The sequence below is a fragment of the Lipotes vexillifer genome, unplaced genomic scaffold (genome assembly GCF_000442215.2).
Source record: "Lipotes vexillifer unplaced genomic scaffold, Lipotes_vexillifer_v1.1 scaffold251, whole genome shotgun sequence".
Lineage (NCBI taxonomy): Eukaryota > Metazoa > Chordata > Mammalia > Artiodactyla > Lipotidae > Lipotes > Lipotes vexillifer.
The window spans coordinates 359,236-376,643 of record NW_006770868.1 but is presented as its reverse complement, the minus strand read 5'-3'; the positions used below and the strand labels follow the sequence as shown (position 1 = coordinate 376,643).

General features: G+C 43.3%; 1 protein-coding gene across 1 annotated transcript in view; it reads right to left on the bottom strand.

Annotated features, from left to right (window-relative positions):
- Window positions 1-8,446: 8,446 nt before the first annotated feature.
- Window positions 8,447-17,408, bottom strand: part of ZFP64 (ZFP64 zinc finger protein) — an 82,974-nt gene continuing 74,012 nt past the window's right edge. Inside the window, exons 8-9 of the mRNA XM_007446364.1 lie at window positions 12,768-13,019; window positions 8,447-9,721 (exon numbers count right to left, since the gene is read on the bottom strand). Coding sequence (XP_007446426.1) covers window positions 9,012-9,721; window positions 12,768-13,019 — 962 coding nt within the window. The 3' untranslated portion in view covers window positions 8,447-9,011. The remainder of the gene's footprint in view (window positions 9,722-12,767; window positions 13,020-17,408) is intronic.

The following is a 17,408-nucleotide window of genomic DNA, read 5'->3' as shown; positions in this document are numbered from 1 at the left end:
AAGAATTCTCTTTCCCACTATCTGGCTGTAGAATTAAATTTTGTTTACAACGAATAGGTGATTTCTATTCCATTGTGTTCACTTATTATGTCCATTTATTTTCAAAGTACAGGCATTTTTTACTTAACCAAAGAGAAGAGGATAAATGGCAAGGTCTGTGTAGGTTTGTCCTGATTCAAGTAGGTGCATGAGAAATTACTATTAAGAAAGTAAATCCAATTCATAAAATATGTAATTAATTCCAAAGTCACACATACCAATTTGAGGATTAAGGAAACTCCTGGGTAATTGAGAATTGTTGGCAGTATTAACTACTCATTAAAAAATATAAATTATGATTAGCTAGTCCAATCTGGTGCTTAGCATGTGCCAGGCACTGTTCTAGCTCTTTACATAGATTAACTTATTTAACCTTCATGACAACTCTATGAGGTAGGTACTACGATTATTTTACAGATTAAAAAAAATGAGGCACAGAGGGTCTTAATATGACCAAGGTCACGCAACTAACGAAATGACAGAGCCAGAATTCCAACCAGGTACTCCGAATGCAGCCTCTGGGCTCTTAACTACCATGCTACATTCAAAGCTCATCTTCAGGAAATAAGGATGCATTCAACAGTTCTCCACAAAGCTTTTCATCATAGCACTGACGATGGAAAACTTCCTTACCTGCCTTGGGTTGGAGGTGTCCCCAACGGCAAGATGCTGTGATGGCTAAAGTACGGGTTAATTTTTATTTTTTTAAATAAATTATTTATTTATTTTTGGCTGTGTTGGGTCTCCGTTGTTGTGTGCAGGCTTTCTCTAGTTGCGGAGAGCAGGGGCTACTCTGTTTTCAGTGCACCGGCTTCTCACTGCAGTGGCTTCTCTTGTTGCGGAGCATGGGCTCTAGGTGCACGGGCTTCAGTAGTTGTGGCTCGCGGGCTCTAGAGCGCAGGCTCAGTAGTTGTGGCGCACGGGCTTAGTTGCTCCGTGGCATGTGGGATCTTCCTGGACCAGGGCTCAAACCCATGTCCCCTGCATTGGCAGGCGGATTCTTAACCACTGCGCCACCAGGAAAGCCCCTACAGGTTAATTTTTATTTTGCTTTTCTACATTTCCTCCAGTGACCACATGTTGCTTTTGTAATAAGAAGACAAAGTCACTTTACAATAGTGACAGTTCTTAAGAACTGAATGCTTTCAATACCGGAAGGTAGCTTATCTTTCCAATGTCTCATCCAACCTCCATACCAACAGCCACTCAGCATCAGGAAGGTTTTGTTTCATCAAACCACAAAACCATGCAAACACCATGACCCATTTGTGTCCGATGACTCTGCCCTTCAAGAGCTCAATCTGTAAAATGGGGCCAGCGTCACCTACGCTGGAGAGTTGCTGTATGGAGTCAAGATGTTTGTGAGGTTCAGGCAGCATTTGGCACTGGCAGCTACTATCATTATGATTTTGGCAAGCCAACCCCAAAAGACAGCCATGATGACCAATTTTAAACCAAAACGTTTATAGATATAGACACCGACTGCTAATGGTGACTGCCTGTTGAAAGGGAAAATGAGGGGCTGTGAAACGAGAGAGACTTTTCACTGCACATCCCCTGGTATTGTTTGATTTTTTTTTTTTAAATGTCAAGATTATTAGTTTAAAAGAAAACATTTTAGGACTGAGGACTTCTTATAAATGACTTTCATATTTCAGAGAGAGGATATGCTGAGCTTTTTAGTTAAGTGAACATTTGACAAATGTAAATTTACTTAGTATCACTTAGATACTTAAGCCACACTAGAATCTTTAATTACAACAGCTACATGGCTAAGGCTTTTGTATTTGAACTGTAATATAAAACCAATATTTGAAGACAGCACACGTCAGAAAAAAATCCTATTCAAACATTCCATTCACGTCAAAAACAATCAAGAAATAGGAGAGCAGTTTAAAATTATGTATCATATTTTAATAAGCTGTTCTGACTGACGGGGTAGTAAACTACAGCCTGGGGGCTAAATCTAGCCAACTACCTGTTAGTTTATTTTTCTAAGTGAAATTTTTATTGAGATAATTGTAGATCCACATGTAGTTGTAAAAGTAACAGAGATTCCTTGTATACTTTGCCCTGTGTTTCTCATGTAACCTATCACCTGTTTTTGTATAATCCACGAGCTAAGGATTTTTGGATTTTTAAACAGTTGAGAAAATTAAAAATATTTTGTGATGTGAAATTACATGAGATTCCAATTTTGGTGTCCGTAAAGATTTGCGGGAATACACGCACATTCCTTTACGTACCACTTCCAGCTGCTTTTGTGCTGTGAGGCCAGAGCTGGGCAATTGCAAGTGACCGTACGACCTGCAAAGCCTAAAATATTTCCTACCAGCTTTACAGAAAAGTTTGCTGGCCTTTGGGCTGGCTGGAGACTGGGCTAGGGTCAGGAGAGAAATGAGTATCTGGAATAAAGATTTTTCTTTTAACGACAATTTCTAAACGATGTCTGTACCATTGATTCCCTCAGATATCGATGTTAGAAATGTCTTCTTGCAATGAGGGACACATGGACAATTAAATAAGAGGCAAATATGTCCAGTTTTTTCTCAAAATCTAGAGATGTTTATGTGTTTTGAAAGAATTACAGGACGTGAATTTCTCTTAAATATAAAGGGATCATTTATCAAAACTAAAAGGAATGAAGGTAGATTGTTTCAAATCCACAAGTAACCACCAATACAACTGAAATAACCATTTCCCTCCCAGGATGCTTAAAATGAACAAGGGCAGATAACCCTGCACTGAATACTAGAATTACCTGCTGTTATTCATGTGTTACTCTCTCAGCCTTGGGTAAAAACCCTACCCTTAGAGCTTTAGGCTGAAGCCAGTCCATTGTGACCTTTCCAGCCTCGAGAATTTCAGAATTGTTTGACAAACATACACTGTCTATTTTCTATAGGCCAAAGTCCCTCAAACTAACAGGTGAGAATTGAGCCATCTTAAGAACAGTTTATCAGAAAAGGGCTGTACATAGGCATTACAAAGAGCCTTGTTTGGTGAATCCCTCCTAATGCAAGGTCTTTTGGGGGGTGGGTGAGGGGAAGCAGGGGTAAATATTTAAGTGCTGGTGCTACTAGATCTAGTTATGATGGAAAGAACTGCAAGTTCAAATTTTACCAAGAAAACCAGACCCCAGAAATTCCATTAGCATCAGAGGTCTTAACCTAGCAGCAAAGGGACCATGGATAGAATTTAGAGGGTCCAAGGATTTGGATGGGAAAGAAGATGAATCTTATTTCACTCGCCTCTAACTGAAATTGAGCATTTGTCAGTTTGGGATGCAGGTACCAAACCACAGAAGCATTAACAGGACCAGTGATTCAGTTAGCAAAAGAAATCAGTTATTTTCATATAACATTCTGGTTGCTGCAGCTATCTTGAAATAACATTTATGCGCATCTCTCCTTCAAAATTAAGAGTATGGCTGACCCTTGAACAACACAGGTTGGAACTGCACTGGTCCACTTACACGCAGGTATTTTTTTTTTCAAAAGTAAATACTACAGTACTACATGTCGTGGCTGGTTGAATCCACAAACATGGAGGAACTGCAGACACGGAAGGCCAAAGGCCGACTATAAATTAGACTAAGATTAAGCCCTGCATTGTTCAAGGGTCAACTATGGTTACTAACTAGGTCTGCTGCTACAGCCTTCATTTAATATAATGCTAATAAAAATGCCCATAATCCAAGAAATATTTTGATAACTATTTCAATATAACTGTTTTCCTTGGCAAACCTATACATTTTGTTTTATTCTTTTAAACATCACTCAGAGAAGGGATTCAGAGATTCCACTGGACTGACAAAAGGGTCCATGACTCAAAAAGCAATGAAGAAAACTGGCCTTAAGGCAGGTCTCCCAAGCAGGTGGTGCTGGGTATTAGAAGGCGCTCCACTTGGAGGACGCAGACACTGGTTCTAATCCTGACCAACTGCTGGACTTGGGTTCTTTTTCCTTCTCTATTAAAACAGAAATGTCTCAAGGTGGGGCATAAACGAGATCCTATCCACGTGGCCCCTGAGAGTGGCTGAGCACAGGCTCAGGTGGCCACTCATACTCTTGGGAGTTCAAGTGCGGTTATCACCAACGATCAGCATTGAAGCAAAATTTGCTCAACCATTTTGTAACCTGCCTGTTGGGGGAATGTAACATGGGTCATTCCATCAATACTTGCCCCCAGCATGTGGGCAGACAGCCTAGGGACACTTTCCGATCATCCAACAACGCCCATATCCAAAATTTTTTCCAATCCAACTATCGACCTCACCATTCGTGCAAAAGATCTTGTCCTTTTCCTGCCTCGACACTTAGAACTCAAATCGCTCCGTCCCCGATTCCCTTACTTCTGCCAGTGGAAGACACCCTAGTCTAAGTGGAGAGTCAGGCTGCAAATAACACACAGGAATGGGAGTCCAGCACACGTGGGTCTGACTTTCCTGTGTTAGCTGCACTGAGCAGGTTAACTTTTCTGAAGATTAGCTTTCTCTTGTAACAGCAAATACAAATGTCATTCATTGTAAGGTCTGAATGGAATCCAGCAGGGAAATGCTTGAACTTCATGGTTCACGGCGCTTTTTCCTCCCACCCAGAGCCCTGGCTGGCCAGCCCCAGCCAGGAGTCTTGTTTTCAAAAGTTGAGACCTTTTCTGTACCAGTGATGCACACAGGCTCCCTTCTTAGGCATGTTTTCTTTCCTCACAGGACTGGCTGCGTAATTTGCAGGGCTTGATGCAAAATGCAAATGCAGGACCCCTTGTTCAAAAATTAAGAATTCCAAGACAGCAAAAGCAAAGCATGCACCCGAGTGTGAGGCCCTTCGTGACTGCATAGACGGCAAGCACCCATGAAGACAGCCCTGCTCCTTCACTGGAGCAGCTCTTCCCACCTGGCTGCCCATTAGAATCACCTGCAGAATTTTAGAAAGTACTGATGCCCAGGCCCTTCCCCACAGAGACAGATTCCAAATACCTCAGAGCTTTCCAGGTACTGCAGCCCAGAGCCACAGTTGAGACCTGCCGGACTAGAGTGACAGAAAGCCTTGGAAGAATGCCATGGGCCAATATGCACAAAGAACAGACAGAAGTTGCCCCAACAAAGCCCTGATAAAACAAAAACGTTCACGTACAGAATACCCTGGGTGTTCAGGACCCGTGCCAGGTGTTTCATAGCAAAGTCATCCCCAGCCTTCAAGAGCCTGCATTATTGCTCAGGGGCAGAGAATACTCATGACTCAGCATCTCCTTGTGGGGTTTTAACTCGGCAAGGCTACTCCAGAGCCACGATTTCCCAGCACCCTTTGCAACAGCCATGGCGTATGACCAGCCATGTAGCCAGAAGAGGTGAGCATAAGTTTATGTGCAACCTTCTAGCAGTGCTAAGAAGAGGGAGGATGGCCTCCCCCTCCTATCTTGGCTGGAGCTTAAGTTGCCACCACCTTGGACCATGTGTTGAAGATGCAGGGCGGGGCTGAGAAGTAAGATAGAAACCACGATGCCCAGTGTCATAAGGTCACAGTACTAGTTCTTGGTTGTCCCCATCCCCTGGCCCCAAACAAAATAAACGAGAAAAAGACACACAGGTGAGCCAATTTCTGTTTTGGTGTTTTAAACCAGTCGACTTTATCATTAAGCCAAATGCCTGAAATGGCCCATTTTACAGACGAGCAAACTGAGAACCTGAGGTAAAATCTCCAGCCGGACGTCAGCCAGACAGTAGTGCCAGAGGCAGGGTTGTTCTTACCTCCTTCCTCCTCAACCCTGTTGCTTTTTAACAAAAGAAGGCTCCTTTTGGATGGTTGTGTCATCACCTTACTCAGATCAACTTATTACTCTAACAAAATAATAGAAGTTTCTTCACCTTCGTATCTGAACAAGAGGCAGAGACCAGGGTGAGGTGGTTGAGGCAATCCCCTCTGGTGCAAATAGAAAGTGGCACCAAAAATCTCACTGATCAAGGTGACTATTTTAATGCAATTTTCCTAAAAACCAAACGTAACGCAGAAGAATCCACAACGAACAAAAACATCACACTCTTAAAGATAGGTCCAAGTCTGCCCCTGCATGGTCCTGCCTTAATTCCCAGGCCAACTTCTAATAAAACTTCATTTATAAAAACAAAGCAGCTGACCTGTGGGCCACAGTTTGCCAATTAAAAAAATATTGCTTTAAAACGAGTGATTACTGAGTTTTGAGTGCCCTAGGCACATGCCTCCTTTGTCTCACCCTAGTTCCAGCTCTGGATGGCACCCGGGAGAAGCAGATGAGTTAACACAGGTCATGTTCTCAGCACAGTGTCTGTCTCAGAGTAAGGACTCACAACAACATAGCCACAGGAATTGAGGCGCATACTTTTAAAGAAATTAAACCCAGGGACAAACAAAAAATTCATGTTCTACAATGTTTAGAAGGCAGTAAGAAACCTTAATCAGAGGAGAACATGAGGGTAACATCTTGATTTCTGTACTCTTCACTGGAGATTTTATAGCTACACTGACTAAGCATCAAAAGGACGCAGCTTCTCCCAGTGCCTAAGCTGGAACTTGCCTATCTCTTGCATGAAGCTGTAGCTTGCTTAAAGGGATCCCAGGAAACTTGGCATTCTCAGTATTTCTCCTGTGTTTTCACCCATCATCAATTACCCTGTTGCTTGCACTCAATAGCCCAGCTCAGGGGTCAGCAAAAGATGGCCCTCCAAATCGTGGCCTGCTTTTTGTAAATAAAGTTTTATTGGCACACAGCTATACCCATTCACTTACCTGTTATCTACGTCTGCTTCGGTGACAATGGCAGAGTTGAGTGATTGTGCCACAGAGGTGAACAGAGTTGAGTAGTTTCAACAGAGACTAAGGCCAGCAGAGCCCCCCAAATTTACAATCTGGCCTTTTACTGAAAAAGTTCACCAACCCCTGGTCCAGGTGATGTCAAACTGCAAACATATTCATTAATCAATTTCCCCTTTCAGATCCATATTGACCTTGCGAAACAGAGCTGGGTGCAGAAACCATGTCAGCGGCCTCTTACCTACTATGGCTGCTTCCCAGCTTTATTTGGTGATTAGCTGTATATTTTAAGTCTCATGCTCATTTTATGAAGTTTTGTTGGAACACAGACACAGACATTTTATAAAGTTTTGTTGGAAAAGAACAGACATGTTCTTTTTCTTCTAGTCTGGCTGCTTTTGTGCAGAGAGTTTAGTCACAAAGGAGACCTAATGGCTCCATAATGCCTCAAATATTTACTATTTATATTAAATATTATCTGATCCCAAACTTTTTGCTGATCTCCGCTCTACTGGGCAAGCAAATTTGCTAGGTGATACCAGCGTGGATCCAAGACCCTTGATGCCCATACAGCTGTGAAAAAATGTCTTCTAAAGAGGCTGATATTTTTCCTGTTTATCTGAAGAGCTATAACACCAGAGGTACAAGCAACGTCTATACGATTTCGATCTATCGGTTCCCACTTGAAAGGTCAACAGCCCTTCTGTTACTAGAACAGAAACACAGATAAGACTCTTTGACAAACGGCAGAAAGGTGACAAAAGAATCTGTACAATGCACCAGCATTCAGTAACAAAACACTTCTGAACAACCAAAAATAGCTCTAAAGCAAAGAAATGATTAATTCTTTCTGCTATCATTTCCATCTTTTCTTCTCACAAAAAGATCCAACAGCGCGTTATAACTTGCCTGAAGTCAGACTTAAATGGAATCAGATTTGTTCAAACAAAATTTCTAAAATAAGTTCTGTACCTCTATTTCATAAGTGACACAGTCCCCTGCATACAATCTATAAAAAAATGTTTTCACATCCTTGTTTCTAGTGTATCAAAAACAATGGATCTATTCAATGTTTTAAAAGCACAGATGTTTAGCTTGATGAGGGCACACAAGAATTTGTATTAAACAAAGACTGTATTTGAAGAAAAGAACAAAGCAACTTTGGATAAATTATATATCCACTGGCATTCCATGGCCTCCTAAGTTTCCGTCAAGTGAAATGTCCATTTACAAGAGGTTTGGGGTTTCTCGTTTGCTGGTTCAGCAAACACCAAGGGCTTACCGTGATGAAAGACACTAGTCTCAGGCTTTCCCACGCATCATATGTCCCAGAACCAAGCCCAGGACCCACTAGGCCCCTCATCTCTTTTTATGAACCCAAGTAGGCCAAGGTTGAATTTCACAACACACACAATTACAGGCTGAGCTAGCGTCAGCTTGATCTTTGGCGCCACCTACAGATCAAACTGCATTTCGCTTCACTATAGCACTAAGACACAGATCTACGTGCATTTACAGAGAAATTACTACCGGGCCGGGGCAGCACCGCAGAACCCCACACCATAACCTGTCTATGGAAGACCATAAAAATGGAGTGCCCCTCTTACACCATTCTACAGATGAGCTTGCCTTTTTATTATAAGACAACAGATAAAAGGAACCACACAAAAAACGTAGAAGGCGAATACTCATAAACCACCACCCAGGTTAAGAAATAGAACTTTTCCGGCCACCCAAGACCCTCCAGGTACCCAGCCATCACCTTCACCTTTCCCGCTCTACAGATGAGCGTAGTATTAGTTTTTCCATGTGGTCTAATTAGTTTCATAATTCCATCGGAGATGGATTGGTTTTAGAACTGGAATCCATCACGAAGAAACTATCCCTATTGGAGGGAGCAGTGCTCGATGGACGCCCCCCACCTTGGAACCGAGACAACCTGCTTAGATGATCCTTGGAGGGAAGACAGGGACACGGATGGGGGAGGGTCTCCACGGCGTTGCCTTGGCGCCTGCCTGCCCTCAGGCCACGGTGACTGGGGCCATGGCCTCTGCGGGCCTATTAAGCTGGAGCAGGTGTCCCCTCAGCTGGTGACTCAAGTCTGGCTCGAAGGCCTGAGTGCAGAGGGCCGGGCAGGGGCGCGTGTCTGGCATTCCGGACGGCTGCCCACCCTCTCCGGTGGAACTAGAGGCACTGGCTGGGCTCCAGGGACGTCTCGAGCTGCCCCACGGAGACCAGGGTGCCCAGCTGCCCCAAGGCACTGCTCTCGGGTGGGAAGGTGACCAAGCCTGAGCTCTTGTTCTCACTGTGGTCACTGTGCTGCTTCTTGTGGCACCGCAGAGAGTCGCCCCTGACAAAGGAGGCGCCGCAGGTCTCGCAGCGGAAGGCCCGCTGGGTCACTATCTGGGCCACGTGCTGCCCACCACTCTCTCGGGGCCCTTCCCTGCCCGGCGGGGCCCGGTTCTCTGTTTTGGCCTCGTCCCTGTGCATCTTGTCGATGTGCTTGGCCAGGCTGCTGGGCCGCTTGGTGTCGAAGCTGCAGAAGTCGCACTTGAAGGGGCGGTCCTTGCAGTGGACCCGGCTGTGCACGCGCAGGGCGGCGGCGCTGGAACAGGAGTAGCTGCACTCGGGGCATTTCTCAGGGTGGTCGGCCTGGTGGAGCCGGCTGTGCTCCAGGAGGTCGGCCCGGTCCCGGCCCTGGAAGGCGCAGTGCAGGCACTTGAAGGTGTGCTTGATGCGGATGTGCGACTTGAGGTTCGCCTTCATGGTGCAGCGGACGTCACAGAACTCACACTTGAAAGGCTTCTCCCCCGAGTGCACGATCATGTGCCTTTTCAAGTCCGAGCTGATTTTGAACTTGGCGCTACAGAGCCAGCACTGGAAGGGGGTGTCCCCTAGCAACGGAAGGTGTGTTTCCATTAGAGCAGGCAGGCAACACAGAACTCCCCCCAAACGCACCTCAGAACACCTGGCCGCAGAGAAGTAGCTGGGTCTTTGAACTCCAATGACTTGTCACCTCGTAACACCACCACTTACCACGTATATTAACTCGCTTAATCCTCACGACAATCCTACGTGTGGGTACTACTACCCCCATTTTAATAGATGGGGTAACGGAGGCTCAGAGAGGTCAAGTTATTTGACCATGGCCAAACAGCAGGGATTTGAATCCAGGCATCATTGCATCCAAGTCCACACTCTTCAGGACACTTCTGTTTCAGATCTAAACTCACTTGACATCCCAAATTTGGACATGGAAGGAAGAGATGTGGTTTTTGTTACACACAACTGTTCCAAATCAAGCTAAGACTCACAGATGTGCTCACTTGAGTGTTCAACCTGTATTTTTACATCAGTTAACTGGCTTGTATTATTAAAGTTTTGTAGTTTCACAATGGCAGAATGAATTTTATTTATAAAATTAACCCATGAATATGGCAGCAGGAGAAGACAAATCATGAAATGCCATAGCCTCCTCTGTACTCCCTGGAGGCACTGCTAAGGGTTTAGTTCTTTTGGAGGTTGTTACTTTAAATATCATTGTCATTTGACTATATGAAAAGATGAGATTCTTACTTATCCTACATAACCATCCTTTCCCCAAACTTCTGCATTGTTGGTTGTGGTTTTGACTCTTCTAGCCTTACTTTCTAAAATGAGTAATAGCTTCCCCTTTTAGTCCATCAGCTTGAGAGGTTTAAGGATTCCTTTCTCTTTGTCACACTACCTTCTCCCTGCTTGAGAAATAGCTTTATTTTGACATTTAAGTTCGGTTTGCATTCTGACTTAATTCCCATGCTTTAACTAGTTGCTTTAAACTTTAGACACAAACCACAGGTAATGTATATTATGACTGGGTATGTGACGTTCATCTGAGCCAAATTCTGCTCTGGGATTACGTCCACTTCCTTATAGTGGATAAACGTCCACTTCCACCTGGGCCAGTTGATCGTGTGGCTAGTATCAAGTTCACCTCGATTCTCTTTTTACATTGAAGTATTTTGATTTACAATATTATCTTAGGTTCAAGTATATAGCATAGTGATTCAATATTTTTACAGATTATACTCCATTTAAAGTTATTACAAAATGGCTATATTTCCTCATGCTGGACAGTACATCCTTGTTGCTTATTTTATACATAGTAGTCTGTATCTTTTAATCCCATAACCCTATCTTGCCTTTCCCTTGATTCTCTTTTCTTACATGCTCACTTGGGGGTCACATTTTATCCTGCTTCTTGGCTTGTGCATTGAGGGAAAAAAGAATCTCACCATCATCTCAAAAGCCATCCAGTCTCTTAATTATGTAACATTTTACATGGAATTTCTTATGGATTTTGAGTTTCTGATTTGCTGAATTTCCTCTTAACCTTCTATATAAGTATCATCCTGATATTTCCCTTTATTACAACCCCAGTCAGCTTCATTCAGATCTTCACATATCAAATATCTCATGCCAAATTTTGTTTCCTCCCTTGTTTTGCTAGAGTTTATCTTCCAGTAACTTCCACTAGCCTGGTGGCTGTGAGTGAAGTCTCAAGTCCTTGTGCATTGTTGTCTAGTCTACGTTCACACTTGAGATAGTTTGGCTGGGTATAGAAGTCTACATACCAAATCATTTCTTAATTTTGTGGGCATTGTTCCACTATCTCTGAGAAGCCAATATTACTGAAAAGTCTTTCTAGGTATGGATCTCTCCAGCCATTCCCTTTGTCCTGTGTGGCAATCTTGTAAATTGAAAAATTTTTCTCATTTGATTTTCTCACTTCTCTTTTCTTCCTAGACCTAGTCAGAAACCAGACTTCTATCTTCTTATCATTAGTTCTCCAGCTTTTTTCCTGGTCTCTGGGAAGTTTAACTTTATAGCCAGCAACCCTAGTTTCAATTCATACCTCTTTGTTCTGACTACCTTTGCTCATAAAACTCTTCTTGGATGCAACATTTCTGCCGGTGGGTAGATACCAAAGAAAACTGAAAAATTCTTGTAAGTTACCCAAGTACTCTGTTATCTCCAGAATTTGTTATTTGTTAGATTTGGCACATTTCGTACCACTCATTTTCTGTAGATGATGAGATAATCCATAGTTGACATTTTACAGTTAGGAAGAGTAGACTGGTTTAAGGATTAGACATAGGTATCATGGGTTTTACCTGTTACTGGATAGTTTAGACCATTTTGCTAATAGGCTTCAGCTTCTCCTCTGAACTCTGACCTTTGTAGCCTACATACCAGTTCCAAGTCCAGAACGCTCAACGCAGACAGAAATTGGCTGGAAAGATTGGCTCCCAACACTATAGCTACCTCCCATTTGTCTGCTGGGACACAGTGTTCTTTACTCAATTTTAGATGTCAGTATATGCCTGCCTGTTTTACATTTTCCATGAATTCACTGGAAATTCTCATTTTACGACTCTCCTTATGAGCCTCCCAATCCCCATTTTTCTGTGCCATGTTGGGTTGGTTGGTTCTATCTTGCTATTTCAACAGGGTCTCACAAAGAAGGGAAGGAAAAGCTTTTCTGCAAAGTCTAACTTCTAGACCTAGAAGTTTGTGACTTGCAGTTACATTCAAGTGATTTTGCTACACGTTTCTGAATTAAGCCACGCAATCAGAGTTTAAGTTAAATGACAGAAACACCTAGTTTATACATCAGACTTTTATTGAGATACATCCTTTGCTTCCTGACTGCTGAATTGGATTATCATCCCCAGTGGTATTCTATGTAGTCAAGTTAGAGAACCCAGCTGTCAGACTTTCATGTTTTACTGAAAGTTGTTGTCCCGGTAGAAGAAACCACAAACTTCACAATCAACAGAGAAGTTCGAAATTTCTTTACTTACACCCTGAAGTCATTTAAGTTGCTTGTGCTTTAACTAAATGAACGCTAAGGAATTAGAGAACAAAAGAGGCACCGAGGTTTTGAGGTGTGGGACTTACCTGTGTGGGACCGGAGGTGTACAGTGAGCTGGCTGGAGTTCCGGCTGGCGTAGGGGCAGAGCTGGCACTTGTAGGGCCGCTCGTCGGAATGTATCCGCAGGTGCTTCTTGAGGCTGCTGCTGTCCACGGCAGCGTAGTCACACAGGTGACACTTGTGGGGCTTCACGCTGGTGTGGCACCGCATGTGCATAGTCAGGTTGTCCTTCCGGCTGAAGCACTTGTCACAGAACTCACACTTGTGGGGTTTGTCTCCTTCAAACACATAAAGAAGAGTCAAGGTTCTAAGGGTTTTCTCTACCAAGATGACTGCAAAGAGATGTGACCAAGGTGGTAGCCTGAGCATAGGGGTCTGCTTCTTCCTTCTCACCAAATGCCCAGAGATAGGAAGACGCTGAGGTCTAGATTAGCACATTGGGCGACAAGTAGGTATGCTATTCACTCATGGCTCAGAACATTTGAAGGCTTCTAAGGAACAGAGATAATATCAGACTGAAAGAAAATCACAGGCCAAATATTGTTTGGGAAAACGAGAGTGGTCATAGAAGTATTCAAGATCAGAGGGGGCAGGTGGAAGGGTATTAGAACAGCTTTCTGGCTCACTAGTTGATAAAACACATGGAGAATGGTCAGGGTGACCCTTCCCTTACTTGTACTAAACCACAAGCAGCAATGGTATCTACCTCCCAGGCTGTGAGGAAGTGAGTGTGCTTAGGCTGGAGAAACAATGTTAAAGGCCCCAAGTACCTAGAGGTACCCTGGAGAGCAGAGAACTCCAAGCCCAGAACATTGCCACCTCATAAACACTCCAGACTGATCATATCCAAATAAAAATCTACCCAATAACCAAATGCTCGGGGAAAGCCAGAACAGAAAGACATGCCTAACTTAAGAACCTGAAGTTAGAGAAAATAATTATTTCGACACTAAAAACAGACATGGATTTTTTTTTTTAATTAAAAAATTTTTTTTGGCCGCACCACTTGGCTTGCAGGATCTTAGTTCCCCAACCAGGGATCGAACCCGGGCCCCCAGCAGTGAAAGTGTCACATCCTAACCACTGTACCTCCAGGGAATTCCCCAGACATGTGTCTAAAGATGGCTTATCTAGAGCCATGGTGGTACAGTGTCAGAAGCCTAGGAATGACGAGATCTTAAAGCTTTCAGAAAAAAATAAAAATGCCCAGATGAGCACACAACTCCTCAGACAACACTGGATGGTAGCAAGATGGGAACAGTATCTGCAAAGTTCCACAGAAATTATATCCTGTACGTGAACTAGCATTCCATGGGAAGAAAAAATAAAGCCAGTTGACAGATGATGCTGGGTATCACACTTGAACCGTGTACGTCAGAACAACAAAAAGGTAAGTGGAGGGCTTCCCTGGTGGCGCAGTGGTTGAGAGTCCGCCTGCCAATGCAGGGGACACGGGTTCGTGCCCTGGTCAGGGAAGACCCCACATGCTGCGGAGCGGCTGGGCCCGTGAGCCATGGTCGCTGAGCCTGTGCGTCCGGAGCCTGTGCTCGGCAACGGGAGAGGCCACAACAGTGAGAGGCCCGCGTACCGCAAAAAAAAAAAAAAAAAAGAAAAAGGTAAATGGATAAGACGAGGGATATAAGTCATGAAATGGAAAGTACTGCTTCCAAACCACCAAAGAGAACCAATCATAAAAAAAAAAGGGATACAACAGAACACAAAATGAGGTAAAAATCAAACTAAACATCACTTAGCACAAGAAACAAATCGATTAAATTTCCTATTAAAAATGTCAATTACATTTTTTTTTTTTTAAATCAGCTTAATGCTCTTAAGATACCCAAATAAAAATGGCAGAGAAGTAGAAAACGATAGAAAAATACTGTAGGAAAATGCTAAAAGACATCAGAAATATCAATATTAGGCAAAACAAATCATGGTGAAAGCCACTAAAAATTTTATACTGAGGAGATAGAACTCACTAAGTAGATGTGAATCAAACTTATGAATCTAACACGGTTTCACAAAAGGTTTTTCAAAGAAAAGCTTGCAAATTGTAGGACATGTTTTAAAACAACTTTTGCTCAAGAATCAAAATCCAATTACAAACTCCCAAGAGATGAACAGGGGGAGCTCCATGTATCAAAGCTCCCAGCCTAGTCACTTTTCAGAAGAATGTCTGTGAACTTCAGGTCATTTTAAACAAAAGGCTGAAAGCAAGCGAACCATATGCAACTCAAGAAACTAGAAGAAATGAAGATGAACAGCACTTGATCAATAAAAACAAAAAATGGCTGTTAAAAGGGGAGGTTTGCTCAAAGAAAAGGTACCAACAGGCCAGGGTTTTCAATCCCGCCACTACAACCATTTGGGGGCCAGGCGATTCTTTGCTGTGCCCTGTCCTGTGCACGTAAGATGTTTAGCAGCATCCCTGACCCTTTCCGCTAGATGCCAGTAGCACCTTCCTCCCCAGTTCTGAGAGTCAAAAATGTCTTCAGATATTACCAAATGTCCTGGGGGGAGGGGGACAAAATTGTACCTGGCTGAGAACCATTTTAATAGACACTGGAAAGGAGAAAGTGGACAAGAAATAGACAAACTCAATCATGATTATTAAGTAGGACTTTACCCCAATCAGTTTAGAAGACTCAATAAAATGGTGATCATCCAGAAAGATATAAAATTACAGTCTGAATCAAGAAAGAAAATGGAGCAATAACATTTAGAAAAACTGCTATGTCAGAGATGTACCCCAAGGTAAATTGTTTATTGTTCAAATAGTCATGGTCGTTCCCAGAATTATGCTACATGGTCCCATCACTGCAGGCTTGGACATGTGACTGGCTCTGCCCAATGGAAGAGGAGCAAAACTGATGAGTCACTGTTAGGCAAATGCTTTTAAGAGCCAGTGCCTTGGGAATTCCCTGGTGGTCCAATGGTTAGGACTCCTGTTCGATCCCTGGTACAGGAACTAAGATCCTACAAGCCACTCGGTGTGGCCAAATCAAAAACAAACAACAAAAAAGAGCCAGTGTCTGGCTGGCTACACTCGCTTCTCTTGCCCAAGATGACCCGTAACATTCCAGATCAGGGGTTGTTTCATTGTTTGTTTTTTTAAAGTATAGTTGATGTACAATATTATATATTTCAGGTGTACAACATAGTGATTCACAATTTTTAAAGGTTATATTCCACTTATAGTTATTATAAAATATTGGCTTGCTTTATTCCCTGTGAAGAGCAGGGGTTCCTTTTTTTTAAATGAATTTATTTATTTATTTTTGGCTCTGTTGGGTCTTGGTTGCTGCGCGCGGGCTTTCTCCAGTTGCGGCGAGCGGGGGCTACTCTTCATTGCAGTGTGCGGGCTTCTCATTGCGGTGGCTTCTCTCGTTGTGGAGCACGGGCTCTAGGTGTGCGGGCTTCAGTAGTTGCAGCATGTGGGCTCAGGAGTTGTGGCTCACAGGCTCTAGAGCACAGGCTCAGTAGTTTTGGCGTATGGGCTTAGTTGCTCCACGGCATGTGGGATCTTCCTGGAGCAGGGATCGAACCTGTGTTCCCTCCATTGGCAGGCGGATTCTCAACCAGAGCAGGGGTTCTTATTTTGGGCCTCATGGATACAATTTAGGGGATCCAAGACCTTGCATGAGAAAGGATTAAATTTTTATCTCCATTACCTCTAACTGGAATTTAGCATTTCCTCCAATTATGGATGTAGTCAACAAACCATAATAATGGTACCAGAGACCCCCATTAATAGACATGAGCCATGTTCCGACCACATTCTACTTGCTGTAGTTCTCAGTATCCTTTATGTTCATCACTACCTCACAACTAAGATAGCAGACCAGCCACTGGATCTGAAAATTAACTGCAGAGCTTCAGTGCTTCTGTGCCAACGAATCATCTCGGGGTGAGGAGGTCTCATTAAAATGCAGATTTTTTCACAGCTTTGAGATATAATTGATATATGAAATTGTGTAGGTTTAAGGTATATGATGTGATGGTTTAATACATGTATATCATGAGAAATGATTACCACAATAGGTTACTTAACACCTCCATCACCTCAGTTACCATTTTGTGGTAAGAACATTTAAGATCTATTCGTAGCAACCTGCAAGTATATAATACAGAATTGTTAACTACAGTCACTATGCTGTACATTTGATCCCTAGGAATAATTTGATATTATTCCTCTAATAACTACAAGTTTGTACCCTTTGACCAACATCTCCCCATTTCTCAAGCAGAACTCATAGAAACAAAGTAAAATGCAGTTTCAGATTCAGTGGGCCTGGGTGGGGACTAAGATTCTGTGTTTCTAACGAGCTCCCAGGTGGTGGTGACCTTTCTGGTCTGTACCACACTTCAGAAAAGCGAGGGTTTAGTGTATTAAAATACCACACGATGAACACTTTGACAGCAATTGTACTTAAATATAGTTTAATGTGCTTTTATTATGTTTAAAAATACTGTTCTGCGAAGGGTCCCATAAGCTTCACAAAATTGCCAGGAGTCCACAGCAAGAAAAAAGGTCAAGGGCTTCCCTGGTGGCGCAGTGGTTGAGAGTCTGCCTGCCGATGCAGGGGACACGGGTTCGTGCCCCGGTCCGGGAAGATCCCATGTGCCGCGGAGTGGCTGGGCCCGTGAGCCATGGCCGCTGAGCC